Source organism: Populus euphratica, unplaced genomic scaffold, assembly GCF_000495115.2.
Source record: "Populus euphratica unplaced genomic scaffold, PopEup_1.0 scaffold289.1, whole genome shotgun sequence".
Classification (NCBI taxonomy): domain Eukaryota; kingdom Viridiplantae; phylum Streptophyta; class Magnoliopsida; order Malpighiales; family Salicaceae; genus Populus; species Populus euphratica.
Window position 1 is genome coordinate 141,711 of NW_011500167.1, and position 12,277 is coordinate 153,987.

The following is a 12,277-nucleotide window of genomic DNA, read 5'->3' on the forward strand; positions in this document are numbered from 1 at the left end:
CTCACTTAATTATAATAAATACTCCTACAATGACCAAAAATTTATTATGAATTCTGTATAATCCCATAATTATTTATCAAAATATTTTAAAAACTCAAAAAACCTAGTTACATCTATATTTAATTCTTTATCTAAAGGGATGTCATGTTAATATTCATCTAAATAACTAAGATTCATTTTCATTGCATCAATCAACATATTATTATAAAAATTATTATTATCATTCGTAAATCCATATATCATGTATATAGAGCATCGTGATAATTATTACAACAAATTATACTATATGTTTTTTTCAATTACATTTCAAGTAAACCATTCACATGCCATATCTAATTTTATATATTTATATAAAATCTCCTCTTCAGTTTTTTTTATAGAAATAAAAAAAAATCCATACTATGATTACAGGGAAAAAAAAAAACAGGTCGGTTTATAAATTTACACACAGTACTAAAAATTAATAGTCATCATCATCAACGGACCAAATATTATTTGACCAAGATCAGCGGCTGAAAATTCTCAACAAACTACTTGCACTACACCAGATTATTTGATTTCTACTTGGACCCCTTTTCCCCTAGTGGCGTGTCCTTATAAAACCCTCGCTCCCTCCTTCCTCACTCCAAAAACAAAAACCACATAAACCCTAATTTTTACAGATTCCATTTCTCAGTAACCAGAAATCAAACCCTAGAAAACGAAGTTTACAGGTTGAAAGAGGGTTCTTGATAAGAGCCAGTATTTACAGGTTTGTGTCGTTTCTTTTTTGGATTTTTTTTCTGGCGTTTTTTTGGCAAACGTTTTGATTCTTGTAACTGTATTGTCTGTTCATTTCTCAGCTTAATCCTTGTGGTTTTGTTGCCGTGTTTTATGTTTTACGAGATGGGTTATTGATGTTTTATGAAATGGGTGAGTAATGATTGAAACCCAGATTTGGTTTTGTTGAAAATTTGGATTTTTTTGGTTTATTTTTTGTTTTATTTAATGGATTTTTCGGTTTTGTGATAATGGGTGGATTGGAATCGTAATTGTAGCAAGGTTTTGGTTTTTTTGGTGCTTGAATTTTTTAATCTAGAGTAGAATAATTGAATTCGTGAAGAGAAAATTTCAGTGTTTGTGAAGAAAAATGAAATATAGCTGTTAATCTCATGTCGAATTGTTAAGTAGTTTTTCTGTTTTTTTTTTTTTAATTTAGTTAAGAACAGTTGATCTATTGTTCCAGTTATTTAATCTATGCAGAACTGAAAGAAGATTTCTTTTGTTGCTCTGTTCTTGTCTTGTTGTTCTTGTTGCAGTCCTGATTTAATGGTTGTATTTGTAGGTAGCTCTTGTTTTTGGATTTGTGTTAAGACATAATTGTTGATTTTGTTGAATTTACTGCAGGCAACATTTTGTAATATAAAGATATTCTTACTTAAGAAACCTCAGATTTGCAAAAATGTCGATGTCAAAGAGCTCTAAGATGCTCCAATACATAAACTACCGGATGCGTGTGACCATCCAAGATGGTCGGCAGCTGGTAGGGAAATTCATGGCCTTTGATCGCCACATGAACCTTGTACTTGGTGATTGCGAGGAGTTCCGCAAGCTCCCACCAGCAAAGGGCAAGAAAAACAATGAAGAGCGTGAGGACCGCCGCACACTTGGCCTTGTTCTTCTTCGTGGTGAAGAGGTCATCTCTATGACTGTTGAGGGCCCTCCTCCTCCTGAAGAGTCTCGCGCCAAGGCTGTCTCTGCCGCAGCTGCTTCTGGTCCTGGTCTTGGTCGTGCTGCTGGCCGCGGAATTCCCACTGCTCCTCTTATTCAAGCCCAGCCTGGCCTTGCAGGTCCTGTTCGTGGTGTGGGTGGGCCTTCCCCTGGCATGATGCAGCCTCAATTCATGCGCCCCCCAGTCCCACAACATTCTGCTCCACCCATGACTTACCCTGCAGCAAGTGCTCCACCACCTGGTGGTGCACCTGTGGTCCGACCACCTGGCCAGATGCCTCCTGGACCATATCCTGGTCAGGGTCCACCAATGGGTCGGGGTCCACCACCACCAGGTCCACTACAATTTTCTGCTAGGCCCCCCCAGGGTTTCCCAATGCCACCACAGTTTGCCCAGAGACCTATGGGAATGCCACCCCAGGGACAGGCACCAATGATGAGAGGACCACCTGCTCCACCAAGACCTGGAATGCCTGCACCACCTCCACCCCGTCCTGGGATGCCACCTCCACCTGGTGGTCATGTTCCTGTTTTTGGACCCCCTCGTCCGGGTATGCCACCTCCTCCCAATTCCCAACAGCAGCAGAATCAGCAGCAATAGATTTAGGTATGCCTTCTTTTGATGTCTGGATTAATGAAGGTCTACTTTCTTTTCAATCTCTTAGGCCTGGAGATTTATGTGAAGTTGGCAAGCTTGTGTTTATTTAATTAGATTAATGGAATGGATTTATTTACAGGAATATTTCTTTTTCTATTTCTTTCATTTAGTATTATTGTCAGCAGCTGTTACTTTCAATATTCTGTTTATTTAGTTTTGACATCTGTTTAGACTTTACTATTTGGGTAACTGGATTTGAGTTTATAGTTTCTTCGAGAACAGAATTGTTGAGAACATGAACTTAGTCAGAGTTTTTGTGTTTCTATTCTGATGTACATTGATCAATCGGATGTGTGCTTGATTAGAAAGTCAAATTTAGGTGCACTGAGCATGTAATATTTCATTGTATATCTGGTGAAGCTAGCTAGTTATAACTGGTTTTCACTAATGACCCTTTCAGTTAGGCATGCTGCTGGAGTTTAGGTCTTGGTTTAAGATCTCAGTTTGGAAGGAACTCAGCTTGGAAGGAATTCAGAACCATTGAGCTTATTGTGTTTTTAGGAAATGGAAGTTCCAAAATTTTGTGAATAGTTGCTTACTTTTTTTTTTTTATGAATGAGTGAGCTGTTGTTCTTTCTTTTGAAGATGGAAAATTGTGACGAACCATTCTAGATTTTCACCCTAAAGTGTGTTCAATGCAGTGTTAGTCTCTGTTATCCCAAGTGTCTGCAGATTTTGCTAACTTGATGTTTGATCTGGATAGTTATGTCTGGCATATGTTCTCTGACCAAGTAGAATGTACTTTGCTTACGAAAGCCTTTATTTGTTAGCTATGTCACAAAACTATGAGTTTGTAGAGGTATAGAAACCATATGTACAGATCTTTTAGATTCTTTATTTGTGTTTGGATAGTTAGAGATGGTGGGATACAAAGTGATTAATAGCTTCATTGTACCAATGGAATGTGGAGTTCAATGATAATGTAATGTTTAACCCCATCTTTGTTGGTGCATACCATACTACATTGTGTAGTGGTGCCCATTTAGGGGTGCCATTTATTCTTAGTTCAATTTATAGCAGCCACTGAAGTATAGAAACCCAAGTCAGAATGGTACATGATCCAGGCCATATAAGGACCACAAATTCAGTTAGGGTAGTATTTCTTCAGCAGAATATTTGAAGGAAATTCTATGTATTGAATTATCTGCACCAACAATGCCATGGCTGACATGTTATTTGGTATTTAAATACATTGAGAAACCATAGTTTGATAGTGCAGCTGGTGAAATTGGTTTAGTCTTGTTGTCCATTCCATCTTGTGCATAAAGAGGATCAAATCTTGAACACGGGGATGGAGGGTGCAATGCACCGGTGGTAAATGGCTTGATAGAGCTAGGGGCTGAAGGTTCTTATTATCTATACTCTATTGAACTGATTTCTTCATTTCGAGGGATCTTAGCAATCTTACCATCTTAATGCAATATCAAGTAACAAGGAACCAAAAGAATATAGTGTCAACGGCCTCAAGTATTGGTGGGCAGATTTATTTGGAGATATAAGTCGCATGCTAAAATGCTCAAATACTGTCTATATATCTCAATTGTAAGATTGCATTCCAGTTATACTCTACCACAAGCTTTCCATAGACAATTAACTTTGAGCCTATTTCCCTTGAAGGTTATTCATGCCTTGAAGGTTCTGAAACAGATTTGATAACATACCAAACTATATTTTATATTATAAGATCTACTAAAATATTAAGTTTAAAATATAGTTTTTATAAAGCAGTTTTTATATGATTTTTTAACTAAATTTCATAAAATATTTGTTTTTGGGTACAGTTCTCTGCCCAAGCACCCCTAGAGATTTTTTTATTGGTTATTAGATTATTTTTTTAATTTTTTCTTTAATATAAGATTATTATTGAATTTATCTTTTAGTATTGAGTTAATAATGATTAATTTTTTATAGAATTTAAAATTTAGGTCAGGGTTGATTTTGATTATCTTAATTGTTTTTTCTTTGATTTAATTTAAAATCAGGGTTATGTAAAGAATTGGATCAGAGTCTTAAAATTTAAATTATTATATTAAATTTAATGACAATTAAATAGTTTTTTACGATATAAATATTCTTTTTTTATGTTGAAAACAAGTTGAGAGACTACCTACCAAAATTGGAGGTAGTAAATCAATTCACTCTTCTTTTTTTAACCTATTCTACTGTAGCAACCTTTTTACACAATTCTTTATATATATATATATACCACAAGACAAATAGATATAAAGAATTGTTTTTTTATCAAAGGCAATGATATTATTACTGATTCTAATACCAAAGTTAGATTTATAGATCCAAATATACTTCTAAAACAATTATCATTTAAATATAATATAAAAAAATAAATAGATCAAGAACATACCTCCAACCATTATGAAAACACTAACAAAATAATTTTTATATTTTTTTTCTAAGATTTGATATATGAGCCTTAAAACCAAAACATGTATCTATATTGCTAGATTCTCATTAACTACTAATTAGTATATATAAAACTCTATTTTCCATTAAATTAGAAATTAATTACTTTATTGGATCAAGAAGGAAATGCTCTAGTTATGAATTACAAGTGACAAGATGACATGATCACCAAGGAAAGGTGATAAATAAAATCTCGCCCAGTCTAGCTGGTTCATTCTACAATCCAAAGCCTAATTACCCCGAGCCAGATCCAAGCAAGCTAGCCTTTCGGCATCAGCGCGATTGAAGGCGAATTGGAAGTCCCTTTTCAGGACATGGCATCATATCACCAACGATCTTTTCTTCAGGAAACACGACCTCCCACTTAAACCTCTTGACGACGTTGTGGACGAAAGTCAGAATTGCTAGTCTAGCATACTCTTTTCCAGGGCACATTCTAGGTCCAGCTCCGAAAGGCACGAACGTGAACGGAGGAAAGGCCTTTCCGTCTTCGTGTCTAGATGGGTCAAGCTTTTCAGGATCTGGGAAGTACTTTGGATTCTTGTTTGTTGTGCTGACTGTCCAGTATATCTACAAGTGTAAAGCAAGTGTCACCAAAAGTATGGTTTAAAAAGCAACTTTTATTTTGGAGACTAGAGAATTTTGAAACTTGTGAAAAAGAAAAACGAAAAGGAAAGATTGCATTATGCATACTTTCCATCCCTTTGGAATGGTGTATCCTGCATAAGTAACATCAGTCATGGCCTCTCTGAAAGTTCCCTGGATTGGAGGTGTGAGCCTCATCACTTCATAGACTACATTCCATGAGTACTTCATCTTCTGAATGTCATTCCAGTCTAGTACCTCTCCTGCCTTTTTAGCTGTTGCAATCTCTGTTTGCTCTGGATTTCAAGAAGACAGGCTATTGATGAGATCAATTAACATTAAAACAACACACACACACACACACACATGTATAGGTACTCAAACGATCGGAATGGAGAGCGTGGAAGAGAATGATTTATTTACCAGCTAGGATCTTCGCATAAATGTCAGGCCTCTGTCCAACATATTTCATAAAGAATGTCATTGCAGTAGCCACTGTACTATATCCTGCAACTAGTAAACCCATCATCATGCCAGCAATCTCAGTTTCCGCCATGTGTTTGCCTAAAGGGTCCGTGGCCAAGATCATATGGCATGGTACATCCTGCACCTGTGCTCCTTCGGCCATATTGGCTCTTTTCTCACAGATGACTAATCGTAGCTCCTCGCGGATTGCAGCTGCAGCCTTGTTAGCCCTGCAAAAAGCTGTTCCAGGGAAATTCAACGGAATGGAATGCATCCCTAGGGTTACATCATCAAAATTGCTGACAAGCCTAGCTATACGTTCAGGATCATCGGAGCCCAAGAAAAAGCGACAGGCAAGAGACAGAGTCAGTGTCTTCGCGAAAGGAAAGACCTTGACTTCATCTTTTCCTTCCCAATAAGTATGCATTTTCTGCTGTGTAATGGAGTCCATTTTCCCCAAGTTCCTGACCAATGCCTCAGGCTTCAAGAACCCAGGTGATCTTATGATTTTAGACTCAGCTTCGCGTGTAATTTCAATCGGAGCAGAAGCTTGATCGGAAAGAAAGAGCTTCTGCATCGAATGGGTTCGAAATACAGTGAAAAGTTTCTGCTCGTTGGTGAAGAGATATTTGTGTCCATCAGGACCGCACATCACCACAGTCTCCTCTCCAAGAATCTTGGTCTTGAAGATATCGGAAGAGTACTTCTTCATCCTGTGAAACACAAACTCTTCAGGCTTACCAAACAAGAATTCGAGTGTTTCGCCAAAGATAGGCCAGCCCAGGCTCCCTGGTGGCAGGTTTTTGGCACTACGGGATGAGTACTTGAAAGCAAGGATGCTAATAACAAGTGGTAGGACAAGTGGAGCTAGAGATAACAATAGAAATGTTAGCTCCATGACTATTGTCGATGCTAAAGAATGTGTTCAATAGCTGTGAGAGAAATTTGTGAAGATATGAGGTTAAGCAGGATGGAATGGCAGATTTATGTAGGCAAGCCAAAGAAGAGTGCTGTGCTGGTCTAAAGTATTACTTGCCAAGACGAAGACCGAGCAGTCAAATGTGAACAAAAAATATATCCAGGATGAGTCTTTTTTATTTGAAAGAGTTGATTTTAATTATATATTATGTGAATAGAGCTTATAAACAATATAGGCATCAATAAAAGTTTTTAATAACCTTTATTTTAATAGATGTTTTTAATATAAATCAGCCAAAAGCAATAATAAAAGTTTTATGGATAATTTTCTCCAAATAAGTAAAAAGTAATAGAAGATAATAATACAAGATTCCTATATAAAAAAAAAGAATCTCATTTAATATGTGATGAACTTAGATGTAGTTTTATTATTTTCATATTATTGATTTTTTTGGGTTTTTCTTAAGAAATTTTAAAAAATTTAAAAGTAAAATAAAGTGCTAATAAAATATAATATAGGTTTGGAGCTATTTCTTAAGCTTATTTAATGTTATATAGGGTTTAATTTATGTAGTTAATAAATATAAAATAATGAAAAAAGGGATTGACCTATTTTTTTAGTTTTTAATAACTTCTTTAGGTAAATTTTTTGGGATAAACTTTATTTTAATAAATATTTTCTATCTAAATAAGATAAAAAAATCATACAAATTTTATGAATAATTTTCTCCAAAGACGTAAGTAAGGTAAGATTTTTTTTTGAAAAAAACAATTCCTTTAAAAATAAAAATCTAATTTACTAATTTATTTAACTTTGAAGTAAGGTAAGATTTTTTTTTTTAAAAAAAAAAACATTCCTTTAAAAATACAAATCTAATTTACTAATTTATTTAACTTTGATTTATTTATATTATTTTTAATATTATTGGATTTTTATGACCAGAAAATTAGCAAATAGAAATCGTTGACATAAAATATTTCATTGAAAATATATGTTGGAAATAGTAATGGAATATGTTTTGCTAGTAATTTCTGATGCAATTTTATATGGAATAAAAATAAATAAAATTTTTATAAACAATATATCAAGTTAGTATTTTTCAGTGGAATTGCTGACAAGAATATTTCGTCATCAAATTTTGATCGCAATTCCATCAGCAAGAACATATCCTAATCATGAAAAACATTTTCTATCTCCCCTCCAAGCACAACCGCCAGCGCCTTTAACCTGTTAAGGTATGCCAGTTCCCTCTGAAGATTCCTAATCCAAAGACCCTTTGACCCCCTCAAAGGCTCGGATCATTCTGCATAAGAGCAGAAGCAGCCGCATCATTCAAGTTATGATCCAATTCCCAAGCTGAAGCATAAATCCAAACTCCAGGCGCCTTTTCAACCAACAGATGAGAAATAAAGAGACATGATTTCACTGAAAAATGAATAATCCTTCCTCCACCAATGATAACAATCACCAATTGAACCTAACAAAAACAACAAAATCACCTCCAAAGTTACCCAGAGAGCCAAACAAAGAGAAAAATCAAAAGGGTGTTACTGATTCCATGAGACAACATCAATTATTTGAGGCAACTCCTAAAAAGATGAACAATTTACAGCATAAACCACACCAAATCCTAAGATTACAAACAACTAACCATCCCAGATAACAAAACAAGATAAATACTATAAAAAGTATCCTTAATTCTCCTACAAAACATTAATCAACACACACATTCTCACTAACCAAAGCAATCAACCACCCATTACAATCCAAAAACAGGAAAAAAAATATTGTACTGATTCATATTAATAACACTATTGATTGAGTTTACATTATTATCTACACCTTTAGTTCTATTTGCTAATTATTAGTTGACCAAATATCCACCAATTAGATAATTATACTACCAGGTGAATAATAAAAGATTATAATTTGCCAATTATACCGTTAATTGTATGATTATCATACTGCTTCATACCTATTATATCATTGGTTGCCCACAACTACAATTTGGCTCATCACCTTAGAAATAGAGATTAACAACATCACTAATTTGTTAATCATACATCCTCAAGGGCTTGGTTTAATGACCAGGTTGTGTGCTTTCTCCCTTGACTTCCCGAATTCGAATCTAGGAACCAGCATCTACAGGAGTACTATCATTTGACATGTAAGCTAGCACGAGAATATGATGCCCTGTTTGTTTCCAGTTTTGATTCCTCTCTATCTTCATTTTGGTCATCTTCTAGTAATTTAAAGGGCTTGCAACCCGGTCAACTCTAATGTTCTAGCTTCTAGGACAGTAACTTTATCAGGAACCGGTAGAGGCTCCATCGGTTGTGTTACTCACTTGTCATTAATGAAAGAAATTGATTTTTATATTTTGGAAATGAAAGGATATCATAGTTTTTTCATTAATAGGTATCGTGAGTATGCCGGTGATCAAAGCCTTAGGTGATTCCTTTTGTGTGACTGAATTATGACAGCACAATATTGTATCCGCATCTCTAGCGAAAGAGAGACAAAAGGGGTTTGCATGATTAAAATCTGGGATTTCCTTGAACATTTTAGCTCGGCTTTTATGGAATGGACATGGCAGATATACATCATATCTTATTTTTCCACTAAAAAATGGCACCACATGCTGCATTTATCTTATGCTGCACTTTCATGTTGCTAGCTATATGCTTTTTATAATCTTCTCAGGATTGGTTTGGTAAAGCGATCAAAAACGTGTTTCTTGCTATAAACCTCAACATATTCTCAGTGCATCGAGCTCACAGATGGTGGCTTGCAACAAAGTTTATCAGAAGTGTCAGTCTTTCTAGTATTTAAATATATATATATATTCCATCGCCAAGTATCTCTTATATGTTTATGTTTCCAAATCTTGGGATTTGAATCCTCATCTTATGCTGCACTTTCATGTTGCTAGCTATATGCTTTTTATAATCTTCTCAGGATTGCTTTTGGTAAAGCGATCCAAAACGTGTTTCTTGCTATAAACCTCAACATATTCTCAGTGCATCGAGCTCACAGATGGTGGCTTGCAACAAAGTTCATCAAAAGTGTCAGTCTTTCTAGTATAAATATATATATTCCATCGCCAAGCATCTCTTATATGTTTATGTTTCCAAATCTTGGGATTTGAATCCTCGTCTATGTGGTGTGCTTGGTTGCATACCTGACCTTCTCTACCGCATACCGTGGTTAAGCTTGGGAAACTTGTGGTAGAAATTACAGCTATCTTCGGTCTTCATTTTTGGAGAATTAATAGAAAATAGTAGAAGCATGGACCTCTGCCTCTGATCAAGACCCTTTTTATTGAGATATTATTGGAGATTTAATAGAAAATAGTAGAAGAGTGCTACCTTGATTTTTTTTAAAAAAATTCAATTTTAGTTCAAAATTTTATTTTATTTTTATTTTTTAGTCTATAATTTGAAAAAAAAAAGGAAAAATGACATGATTCTTATGGTAAAAAGAAAAAGTTTTGGTTGACATTGATCCTATCCATAAAAAATATTGATTTTAATATCAATAAATTTTATTTAATAAAAAAAAATTATTCTAAATGTTTTTTTTCATAGACTTTGCATGTAATAATAAATTTGAGTTCATAAATGATTTTAGTATTGGGTTGATTTTCATTATTTATTTTCAGCTTTTTAGGTTATTTGATGTTACATACAGGTTTATCAAGATATTTTGAATATTTTTTATATATTTTAAGTAATTTATTTCGCTTGTATAAATAACTTTTAGTTTATTTAATTAAATGCATGCATAAATTTATAAATTTATGATTAAGAATTCTTCATGTTAAAAAATACTTATAAAATGTTGTTATATTCATTATTTCATGTTAAAAAAAATGATCTAACTTTAGATAAAACACAAGTAAAAGTAATATCCAAAAAATTTGAACTTATGATTTTTATAAAACAAATTTAAAATTTAACTAGTTGAGTTATCTTTAAAATTAATTATTTTTTATTAATAGCATGTGATTTGGTTTTATTCATCATAATTTGATTAGTTAAGAAAACCATAGAATTGATAAAAAATCAAAAAGAAAAAAATCTGTTAAATTATAAAAATAAACTTTTATAAAGCCTTTCATTTGTCTATAGTTATTGACAATACTATTCATATCATCTATAATTATATTTACTATTTTTCTATCCCTTTAATGTCTTGTTTTTTCAAAATAATAAATTACTTTTTTATTTTTTATTTTTTGCAAAAGTATCTTTTATTTGTAATCAAAATTTTCAATCGCCCTCGCTGCACATAAAATGACATGGCGTTGGTTTAACTAGTCATACCAAGTGAAGTACAAATAGTAAAACAGGTTTTTATATTTTTTTAATTATTTTTTAATATTTTCATGTTGTAGTTTAGTTGGTTAACGTGCGTCTTAGTCAACAATTAATATTGTGTTTCACGCTACAAATGGTTTGTCTTCTATATATTATTTTTTTATTATTATTTTTTAAAGAAAAGGAGAGTGAAGAAAACAAATATTGGTTAGGCGTGCAGTTCTCTGCCCAAACACCTAGGTTTTTTTTTTCTTTAATACAAGATTATTATTTAATTAATCTTTTAGTATTGAGTTAATAATAAATTAAATTTTTTATGAAATTTAAAATTCAAGTCAAAGTTGATTTAGGTTACCTTAACTTTTTTTTTATTTGTTTTAATTTAAAATCAAGTTTATGTAAAGAATTGGATCTAGAGTTTTAAAATTTAAATTATTATATCAAATTTAATGATAATTAAATAATTTTTAATAATTTAAATATTATTTTTTTATGTTAGAAACAATATTGATCAACACAGCAGCAGAAAAGAGGAAATAACATGGTAATCCTTAAAAAGTGTGAGCTTATATAGAAATGAAGTAAAATATAGTCTGATCATATATAAATTTTAAATTTTAAAAATTTTCATTTAAATAAATATAATAAAAAATAATATAAATCATTTTTTTTAACCTCATCTCATATTCCTCGACATTATAAACCTTCAAGTATTGGGGATAGCAAATGAGCTTGAAAACATCATCTAAAAGGAAAGACCGCAATTGATAAAATGTTTAGAGAGGAATTTTTATAATAAATTCTTTAAAATACACTAGTTTGTTGTAAAAAGGTATATCAAGAAACTTAATTTTAGTTTTCATGCGATATTACTGCTATCATCAACTAAAAATAATTCTCAATAAATAATTTAAGAAGCGGAGCATTGATTGTTGTCTTGTAAAGTTCATTTCTTTTATATAAATTGATATAAAAGGTGCTCGTAATTGATTTTGAAGGATAAAGTATAATCAAATGTGTTATTTCTAGGTGTGTTGAAGCAATTTCATACACATTTTTCTTGGAAGATTATTGTATCTTATAAAATCACAGTTGAAATAAAAAAGAAAAGAAGGCCTCAAGCACGCATACCAAGAAAAAAAGAAGAAAAAGAAGAAATACCCACAAAATCTAAGACCAAGGGCGTGTTGAATCAATTAC

The 12,277-nt window shown here is 32.7% G+C and overlaps 2 protein-coding genes across 4 annotated transcripts; one reads left to right on the forward strand and one right to left on the reverse strand.

The window, feature by feature from the left end:
- The first annotated feature begins 615 nt into the window (after positions 1-615).
- Positions 616-4,003, forward strand: LOC105111266 (small nuclear ribonucleoprotein-associated protein B'-like). Of its 3 annotated transcripts, none has more exons than XM_011006578.1 (3): positions 616-751; positions 1,387-2,317; positions 3,986-4,003. In XM_011006578.1, exon 2 carries the CDS (start codon positions 1,442-1,444, stop codon positions 2,309-2,311), a length of 870 nt encoding a protein of 289 aa, XP_011004880.1. In that variant the 5' UTR covers positions 616-751; positions 1,387-1,441; the 3' UTR covers positions 2,312-2,317; positions 3,986-4,003. The 3 variants fall into 3 exon arrangements, with proteins under 3 accessions (XP_011004880.1, XP_011004879.1, XP_011004878.1); XM_011006577.1 differs by lacking the exon at positions 3,986-4,003 and adding an exon at positions 2,769-3,036; XM_011006576.1 differs by lacking the exon at positions 3,986-4,003 and having other exon boundaries at positions 1,387-2,608.
- Positions 4,004-4,905: 902 nt separating this feature from the next.
- On the reverse strand, positions 4,906-6,938 carry LOC105111268 (beta-amyrin 28-oxidase-like). Its single transcript, XM_011006579.1, has 3 exons — positions 5,798-6,938; positions 5,483-5,670; positions 4,906-5,359 (listed from the first exon to the last, which is right to left on the reverse strand). Exons 1-3 carry the CDS (start codon positions 6,735-6,737, stop codon positions 5,063-5,065), a joined length of 1,425 nt encoding a protein of 474 aa, XP_011004881.1. The 5' UTR covers positions 6,738-6,938; the 3' UTR covers positions 4,906-5,062.
- Between the last annotated feature and the right edge of the window lie 5,339 nt (positions 6,939-12,277).